General features: G+C 42.3%; 1 protein-coding gene across 4 annotated transcripts in view; it reads right to left on the bottom strand.

The window, feature by feature from the left end:
• Positions 1-1,240: 1,240 nt before the first annotated feature.
• syt3 (synaptotagmin III) overlaps positions 1,241-9,637 on the bottom strand; it is a 31,342-nt gene continuing 22,945 nt past the window's right edge. For all 4 annotated transcript variants that reach the window (XM_035181876.2, XM_035181877.2, XM_035181878.2 and 1 more), the window contains exons 8-13: positions 7,340-7,558; positions 6,189-6,309; positions 3,969-4,140; positions 3,129-3,258; positions 2,121-2,214; positions 1,241-1,666 (exon numbers count right to left, since the gene is read on the bottom strand). In XM_035181876.2, coding sequence (XP_035037767.1) covers positions 2,125-2,214; positions 3,129-3,258; positions 3,969-4,140; positions 6,189-6,309; positions 7,340-7,558 — 732 coding nt within the window. In that variant the 3' untranslated portion in view covers positions 1,241-1,666; positions 2,121-2,124. The remainder of the gene's footprint in view (positions 1,667-2,120; positions 2,215-3,128; positions 3,259-3,968; positions 4,141-6,188; positions 6,310-7,339; positions 7,559-9,637) is intronic.

Raw genomic sequence — 9,637 nt, 5'->3', positions numbered from 1 at the left:
ACGACATAGACAATACAAACTAATGTCTATGAAAGACAGTGTTCCCCCACCTAGTGCAATGAGGCACGTATAGTACACACATACACACACACACACATGCTCTCTCTCCCAAACTTACACTCACGCACACGCACACACAAAATGGCTCCTTGTAAAGACACGGGACAGGAGACACGTTTGGCCCCGAGACGAGCGTTTCAGTCTGTGGATGCCGGAGAGTTTGGGAAGTGAGGGAGGCGACGACAGAAAAACGGACGAGGGAGGCGGGGAACACAGAAACGTGTCACACACAAGGTCACAGTGACACACCCAGGCACACGCACACACACACAAATACAAAACAAACACGCTCACAAACACGGAAACACACACTAATAAAAGCAACACAGACGTGTGTCTCCTTCTAAAGTCTTGTCAGATGATGATGAGGATGTGGACTCGACGATTACAATTTTCTCAGTTGAAGCTGGACGATGACTTTTTGAGAAAAGAAATCGATAAGTCCTGGAGTGATAGAAAAATAAAACAGAGTGGTGAAAATCCTTTCCTGTGGGATTTTTCCCTCCAGCGAGTGCAGTCCAAACAGATGCTGGTCCGATGCTAAACACAGGCTGCGATCAACCTGTGTAGATCTACATTAGGAAAAGTCAGCCACTTTGGCCAGAATCAAATAAGTCCATGTCTCTCACTCACTTACACCACCTCATCCTCAGTGGATGACTAAAAAATGACATGAAGAAACTCCTTTCCTGTTGAATTTATTCTCTATGACACAAAAGACGGAGCAAAATCATTCAAAAGAATAAAAGTCGATGCCGATGAGCACCATGTGGGCCGGGACAAAACGCATGACGAAGAGGGACACATTTCAAGGTTGTGTAACATGCTTAGACCAATGAGTCTGTTCTCATTTTTCGCTCCTCTGACATCAATAAAGACCACTGGATGCTTCGTCTTCTTTCCTCTGGGGAAAATAAGCGAGATAAGTCCAAAACCAGAGGGTACGGAGCCTGGAGAAGGCGTCCAAAATGGCCGTGAGAATCCTCCATGGATGCTTTGTCCGTACTGTGCAGGAAAATGTCTGCTTTCCTGTACATTACGGCATATATACTGTACAACAATGTTGCAAAGAAAAATATCGACATAGTGATTTTCTTCTTTTATAGTCTGTACAAGGGCATGAACCTTTGGTCCTGGTTGAAATGGCCATTCTATGATGGCTTTCTTTTTTCTTTTTTTCTTTGAAGAGAGAACAGTTTGTCACATCACACTCCTTCTAGATGAAAACTACACTAATGTGAAGCACACATGAACTACGCACATACTACAAACTCTGTGTTGAATTTTTGTGTGTGTGTGTGTGTGTGTGTAAGTTATGTGTTTGGTAGATCCCAAATTTACACCTGATATCAGCCCCAATGTTCCGTTTAAGGTCTGTGTGTGTTTGTAAATGTGTAGTCTGATGCGCAAAGTGTAGATTGTGGTAGATGTGTGTTCCGCCTCGGTAAAGCCGGCACAGGACGTGGAGGATTCATTAGCAGGCGCAAACAGCAACTAGCAGTCGGACACTAGCAGTGTCTCCACGTCTCTCTTTCTTTGATGGAGAGAATTATTCACAGATGAGAGGAGAGAAAGAAACGTCTGGAGCTGGAGAGATGGTAATGACCTGAGGAAAGAGGGAATAAGGGAGAAGAGGCAGATTAAGCAAGAGAGAGACAGTAGGGGGGCGAGAGAATATATAAACAGTATGCAGCACTGTAAGTTTGGGGGAGGAGGGGGCGAAGCATTACGTAACCTATGATATCTAGATTATACAGATGCTTCTGCCTTAGAGCTCCTACATCTGACAGCTCCACAGCCTCCTCTTTATCACACACTTACAGTCAGGTCATGCTTTTAAAGGCTCCACCACTTTTTTTTATGTCAATCTGACCGGAGAGCATCTGCTGCTCACTACGTGAATGCCTACTGTACTTCCAGATTCCAACTCAGACACTGCTCTTTTTTTTTTAATAGCAGAAATCAAGGCGCTATTGGAGCGTTTGAAGAGTGGTGATACACTGTCGACTGGAAATGTGTAAAACCAATGCTGTAAAACACCAAAGTGGGGGGAGGCTCACAGTTTTAATCGGAGTGAGGACTGTCCACGACGATGTGAGGCTTAGGCGAGGACGCTGTAGTGCTCTTCGACACAAATGTACCAATCGCTTTTTCCTGCAGGGAAAGAAGAAATTTCATAAATGTCAGTTCCAAACAACAACACTTTTTATTTATTTGGCTGAAATCACTGACAAATATAAAGGACCAGTGTGTAGGATTAGGTAGGATCTTTCATCAGACACGGAATATAATATTAATTTATAGATTTTGCATTATCCTGCTTACAGTCAGAGGGAAATCAATGACAACGAGAATGCCCCCCGGAAAACACAACTAACAGACAAATAAACACAGATGAAAACATAACCTCCTTGGCAAAGTAAAGAGTAGGGGAATGACCTGCAGTAAATGGTTAATCTAACCAAGACCTGCTGCTCAAGGTGAATAGGCCTATGTGGTACAAACATTCAGCTACTGGGTCGTCCCAATGTCGCCATGTTTCTCCAGTAGCCCATTTTGGAAAAAAACAAACATTGGCTCTACAAAGGGCTTTTCACTTTTTTTTTAATTACCTGAAGGCCACCTTCGATATTCCTACACACTCGGTGGGATAGGGTGAGGCGAGAGGTATTCACTTGGTCGCATTTGGCAACCTCAACACTAGATGTCACTAAATCGTACACACTGGTCCTTTAATATGATGTAATTTTCCTTTACCTTACATGAACACAAGAATTTTACTTAGTGAAAAATTTTAAGATTTTGGTAATGCTTATATAAAGTGAACATGTGAATAATTCATCCATCACTGCTAATGTCATTGTTCCAATATTTCAATACTACAATCATTACAACTGCTGCTATTCTTCAAATATCACTGCTGCTGCTACTTCTAATGATAATCATATGATAAAATCAGTTTGATTATATGGCCAGCACCAAGCTCCTCATAACATATGTGGTATGAGATCATACTTATGTCACATGAGCGGTGCACGCACACACACACACGATAATATGCTGATTACCTCCACAAGCTGATGCCAGTGCTCTATGGGTTTGCGTGGATTGGCCAGCATGGCTGTCCAGTGCTCTCTTCCTGGGCCTTCAGCTTCGCTGCCTACACGACACATCCCTATAACCTCGTTATGACCAATACTGACACGCAGCAAGGGATGAGGGATGGATGCATGGACAAGAGAGACAGAGAAAGAGAGTGGCCAGAGCAGAGAGTATGAGAGGGAAGGGGGTGGAGAGGGAGAGGGAGTGAGGATATAAAAAAGCAGAGAGAGAGAGAGAGAGAGAGGAAGTCAGGGCTGGTAAGAAACAGGCATAGAGAATCTCATTTATCAACCTTGAGTATTAGGAAAAGAGTACAGCGGCTGAGGAAGGATATTGAATAGCAGCTCACAAATACACACAGCGCTGTGTAAGAGCTTGATGTCAGCAGGGGGAGCCGGCACAAGCACAAACATAACAAAAGCACACACCTATGGAGATGCCAAATGGAGGGCAGACTATAATAGGGAGGTGGTGCATCTATACACAAACACATCAGCCAGCCAAGTGTTGCTGCGAGCGGCAGACAAACGCTGGCAGGGTTACACATCTTCTTCTTACACCATTAGCATAAGCCATGCTTATTCATGAGGTGCCCGTCTTTGTAAAACAGGGAAGATCCACCAGGAGGCTGACTCATGAGGGGGGGCCCTTCGCAGTGTTCAACACTGCCGCAACACCACCAACATTTGACGAGCATGATCCAATTGCAAACATCACGCTGCATGTGCAAACACACATTCAATAAACAGCCCACTCGTACAGTAATGATCAGTCCCCGGAGCATGCAACAATATCATAACACTCACCAGTCGTAGTCCATCACTGCAATGATGATGGATACACTTTCTATATTTTCATTGGGAATGTCAAACACCAGCGCCTCGTTGTACGTGGGGTTCAGCGTGTTTTTCTTAATGGAGGTCTTCCGCTTTTTTAGCCTTCGCCCGTCGCAGATCAGAGAGGCCTTCACGTACGGGTCTGAGGGAGAAGCACAGAGAGAGAGAGAGAGAGAGAGAGAGAGAGAGAGAGAGAGAGAGAGAGAGAGAGAAAAGGATGAAGAGGATGGAAGAGAAAAGGGAGTGGTGTGCAAAAAATATGGAACAGGGGATATAGGATATGAGACGACGAAGAAGAAAGAGAAGGAAAAAGAGAGGGAGACAGAGCACAAGATAAGGTGGTGGTGGTGGGGGGGCTCCTGCAAACACTGTTCACTATCATGCTCACAGGTTTCTGTGACTGGAACATAAAAGGCATGAAAATCAAGTCACCTTGGCAAAGCTGGATTAAGAGCACAAAGGAAGAAAAGCAGCGCAGGTTGAATCACTTTAGTTATCCATTCAACATATGCAGCTCAGTGACAACACACACACACACACACACACACACACACACACACACACACACACACACACACGCACAATAGACTCAATTTTCAATCCTGCATTTTTCAGCAGCTGCAATTATCCTGGGATCACTGTGGCAATAATAGTGTGTGGTCATCATCATTTGAGATCTAATTTCATCTGAGAATTCATTGCCGTTGCAATCATCAAGTCTTTAAGTGAGAGGTAACTAAAGAACAAAACCTGTATATAACAACATTGTTAATTCAATATTAGCATTAGCAGCCGTGTCTGTCTCAAGGGTAGAACTATCGATGTTTCTCCCTCTATTTCTGCAGACGTGCAGTAATTGCTGCTCCACCTACTTGTGCTTGCAACAAAATATGGGAGCACATTTTTACTGGATGTCATTCTTACAACAAATGAAGTTTACAGCTTTGGGTAATACATTCATAATGTATAAACTCTACTTCTATTTCTTGAAGGAAAAATCTACCCCAAGATTCTCTTACAAAATGATCAATCTTCTGATGCTCAGTTCATTCCAGGATTTATTTAGCAAAGATTTAAAGTAATTTACTCTTTTTGTTGCCCCTCTGTTTATCATGCTTCGTCTACTTCTACTTCAGTTGGGGATTTATTAGGTTTTGATGAATCGCTCTCAGTTTTCGTTTTGTCTGTAAACTTGTTGATTTTACTCGTGGAAGGAGGAAACAGTTATGATAATGAGAATAAATATAAATGAATCTTCCAACAAAAGAGAGGATGTATTCCTGAAGCCAAAAGCAACTTGCTGGGTTTCTTGTATCTGCTTTGCATTCAGGTTTATTACCTCCGCCTCGGAAGTTATGTTTTCATCTGCGTTTGTTTGTTTGTTAGCAGGATTATTCAGAAACTACGCAAAATATTTCCATGAAATTGTGTGGAGGGGTGGGGCACGACACAAGGAAGAAGATATTAGATTTTGGTGCAGATGTGGGTCAATGGACAAATTCAGGAATACTTTTAATCAGATCCAGTGAATTTAAAGGGAATGAGGGAAAATTCACTCATTATCTACTCACCACTATCCTGATGGAGGGGTGGGTGAAGTATTTGAGTCCACAAAACACTTTCAGGGGTGAACACCGTTGCAGCCAAATACAATTGAAGTAAATGGTGACCGATTTTTCAAACGTAAAAAAAAAATTAACATAAAATGCCTCCATACTGCTCCAAAGTCAAATTTGAAGTGGACTCAAACCCTTCACCCACCCTTCCATCAGCAGAGTGGTGAGTAGATAATGAGTGGATTTTCATCTTTGGGTGAACTATCCCTTTTTTAATTTGGTTTCATTCGGGCACAGGGCCTTGGCGGAGGTGTGTGCTCACTGAGTGTCACTCTAATTGAGACTGCTTTCGGTGGGGGAAAAATAAGGTTTTTTATTTGTTGTTGAATGGTGAATTTTTTATTTGTTGTATTTCTTTATTCCAGGGAACAGGCACCATAATAACACATGTTTAAAACTATATCTGCAGAGCTTCATGCCAGATGTTCTACTGCATGTGTCCAGTTATAAATCAGAATATGATATTAGCATTGAAGCTGTTTTCTGTCATATTTGACCCTCAAATGACTTTCTGGTCATGACTTGCTGAAGGTCTGGCAGCAGCATGATGTGTACGAGCGTGTTAATCCGTTACCTGAGAAGCCGGTCAGGTCCATGGCTTTGAGGTTGGTGGCCTTGATGATTGTAGCCGTGAGCCTGCCCGCAGTGGGCAGGTAACACAGCGAGAAATTAAGCTCCCCGAGATCAGCCTTCTCCTGTGGGTCACCATGCACACACACACACAGACACACACACACACACACACACACACACACACACACACACACACACACACACACACACACACACAGTTAGGGCTCAGAAATGGAGCAGGGACACTGCGATCACACACACACTTAGTATCAGAAACAGACGCTGAAAAAAATAAAAAGCTAACGGGCAGAGATCCCTTGGTTTTCAATGATTGTGTGTTGCTTGAAAAGAGCTACTGTGCGTCTGTGACTGACGCTGAGTGACAGCAGGCATCCTAATGTGGACAGGCACAGTGTTTGGGCAGGGGGGTGTTTTTTTGGGGGGGGTGCCGTCACTGTAAATGAATCATATGCCAATCTGTCAATGGCCCCGAGTGGAGGAAAGTGTTAAGTAGAGGTGACGATTCTCCAGGCTTTTTATATCCCTCCCTCCGCTCCCATCTACTGATCTTCCCCCCCCGCCTGTGGTCTCAGTGCCACCACGGTAATGACACCGGTGATATTCGGGTCACACTGCGGCGTGATGACTCCTCGGTGGCTCTGAGCCTCACTAATCAATATGTCCCAACACTGAAATACACTGAGACGCCAGTGTTTTAAACTTATTTAATAAATGAAACGCCATTGCCAAAACATTTTAAGACTCTCCTCTAATCTAATTTGCTAATAGCCTTCAATGAATATTTCATATAAATCTGCTTGGACAACGCTTGATATAAAGTTTGAACGTGGTCAGCAGTGCCTTTCCACTAATCTGTCGGAGCTGGTTTTTCACCTAAGCAGGCTGAATTAATCCATTGGCCACTGCAGGCAATTTCCAGTCTGCACAAATCATGTGCATCCTCTTTGCACATCCACCATCTGAACACAACAAACAGTAATGCCTATATTTCATAAAATCCCCGGAAAATCATTTTAAGTTTTGCCGTTTAAAAATGTGAGGACAGTTTAATCTTGTGGCTGAACTTCAACAATCTGAGCATTCATTCATTTTTGATCAAATCAAATCTAAAGCGGGGAATCTCCTCCTTACCGCGGTGCCCTCCACGATGTCCCTCCAGACGGGTTTGTCCCCGCTGCCCTCGCTGAAGTCCAGCAGGTTGTCCACCACCACCTGGCCGATCAGGTCGTGTCTGGAGAAGCGGTCGAAGTCGTACACAGAGAAATGCAGCTTCCTGGAATGTAGCTCATTCAGCGGCACGCCGAACTGAAATGTCTCGTTGAACACTGGGTTTAAGGTCTTTCTGTGAACCTGAGAGGAGACGGACACGGTGACAATTTAAAATAACACCTAACATACCAGGGTAATGCTTTGTGGGTATGGGGGCATTAGGAAAGGGAATCATGGTGCAACAACCAGCAATATTATTTTTACAGAGAAAGGGCAGGTTAATGACATAATTTCACTTTACAGCTCACCCACTGCATACTACAACAGTTTCTTTTGACTCTGAAGTTATGTCAATAAACAGTAATGCGTATTACCTAAGCTGAAATTGCTCATACATATGTTTCAAAAACTGGTAAATCAAAAAGAAAATAAATATTTTATTTGTTGAATTAATGAACATATGTTATCCACTTAACTTCATCTTTAGCATGTGTGGACCCTTGTTTATGATCCGATAATAAGAAAGAACATTAAAGCTGGCTCAGGGTACTTTATTTTATCATCCTTTTACACATTACCAGTTCATAGCTACAGCTACAAAGATAAACCCTTCCTTGCAGAATTTGTGCACCTGCAATAACAATAATGTCTGCTATATTAATGGTAATACATTCTCGATATTAAAAAACTTGCAAAATCAATATCATCAAAAAACGTTTTTCCTGCCTTGTTAATGCACTTTGTAATTACTATGTCCTTAATAAAACAAAATAAAAAAGAATCAAATAAAATGAAATACTCTCACTTTTTCAATCATTAGTATTTTTTCTTTTTACAACTTGTTCTTTGTTTATTTGTTTATTTTCATTCTTTTATCATCTTATTCTTCTATAATTGTAGTCGTTCCTATCATTCATTGCTTTGGATACACCAGTATCTATACTGTACACCAGTATCTTATTCCCTTCTACTTACATATGATATTAATATTTTTGTGTTACTCTTTATACAATTACAAAAGCGATTAGTTGCCACTCTTATTTTATGGCCGAGCACCTATTTGTGAAACTGTTGTTTTTAGATTCAGGACTTTTGCATTGACACATGTGAGCGATGCTGTTTTGAAGACACACTCCATGATCCTCAAAGACGTTGATATTTTGCTGGTGTGAGGAGAAAACCTAATCTGCTGAGCAGTTAAGTAGATTTCTCGTCTCCATTTCTTCAGCAAAACAAACAGGATGCTTTTATAGAAGTAGAATCGAGGAGTCGCTGAGGATCCTGGACGTGTCTTCACCAACGCAGTAACGGCTGTCAAACGAGCTGCCGGAGTTTTTTAAAGTCTGCGGCTATCAATGCAAGAGTCTCATTTGGGAAAACACCACTTTACCTGCGAATCACAGAATAGAGCTGTCGTTGGTCAAAATGCTTTTCTCTCTGCTGTTATGTTTCTCTTGCTGAATCTGTATCGCTGCAAGTGATGTTTTTTATTTGTTCCTGTTTCCTGCTCCTGTAAACCACCCAGCTCTTTTTCAGTTCCATCCAAAACAAATAGGGGACATGGAAAGGCATCACTTCCTCACATATCCCAAAGCCTTAACACACACTCGATGTGAAAATAAAAACTTTGATTAACTGCCGGATAAATCACATTGTGCTGGAAGCAGCAGGAGAGATATTATCACATGTAAATGTCATGACTGTGTATTTCAAATTGACTGAGCAGCCTTCCTTCAGAGACAAAACATATCAAGATGCAGAACATTCCGGAAAGGGTTTTGATTAATAGCGCGGCCGTGCCGACTGAAATGTCCTCGGGCAACATAATTAACCTTCAGTGCACGGGCTGACCTTGTTCCTCAGCCACAGGGAGAACAGTAAATTTCACCTTTTCGTGTGGGACGAAATATCCAATCAAACATGCTTGAACGAAATAAAGACCTGAAAGTAAATTTAAAACTCAATATTTCCTTCCTAGACGTGTTCAAGGTGAGGACGTTCTTTCTTCTCAATGTTTCCAATGGGTGACTGTGTTTACTCTACAGGAGTTTACCCCTCATTGAGGCTCAGTGGTGCCTTTTTTCTGACTTCTCCGTCTGTCGCCTCCATAACAAGTCAAATAAAACGGATCATTTCAAATCAGGGTATAAGCCTGATGGAAAGAAAGCTGCTATAATTTCCTACTCATCATATTTAAGCACGTCGCGGACAGCATTTGCA

This window comes from Hippoglossus stenolepis, chromosome 16 (genome assembly GCF_022539355.2).
Source record: "Hippoglossus stenolepis isolate QCI-W04-F060 chromosome 16, HSTE1.2, whole genome shotgun sequence".
Classification (NCBI taxonomy): domain Eukaryota; kingdom Metazoa; phylum Chordata; class Actinopteri; order Pleuronectiformes; family Pleuronectidae; genus Hippoglossus; species Hippoglossus stenolepis.
This window is presented reverse-complemented; position numbering and strand designations above follow the sequence as displayed.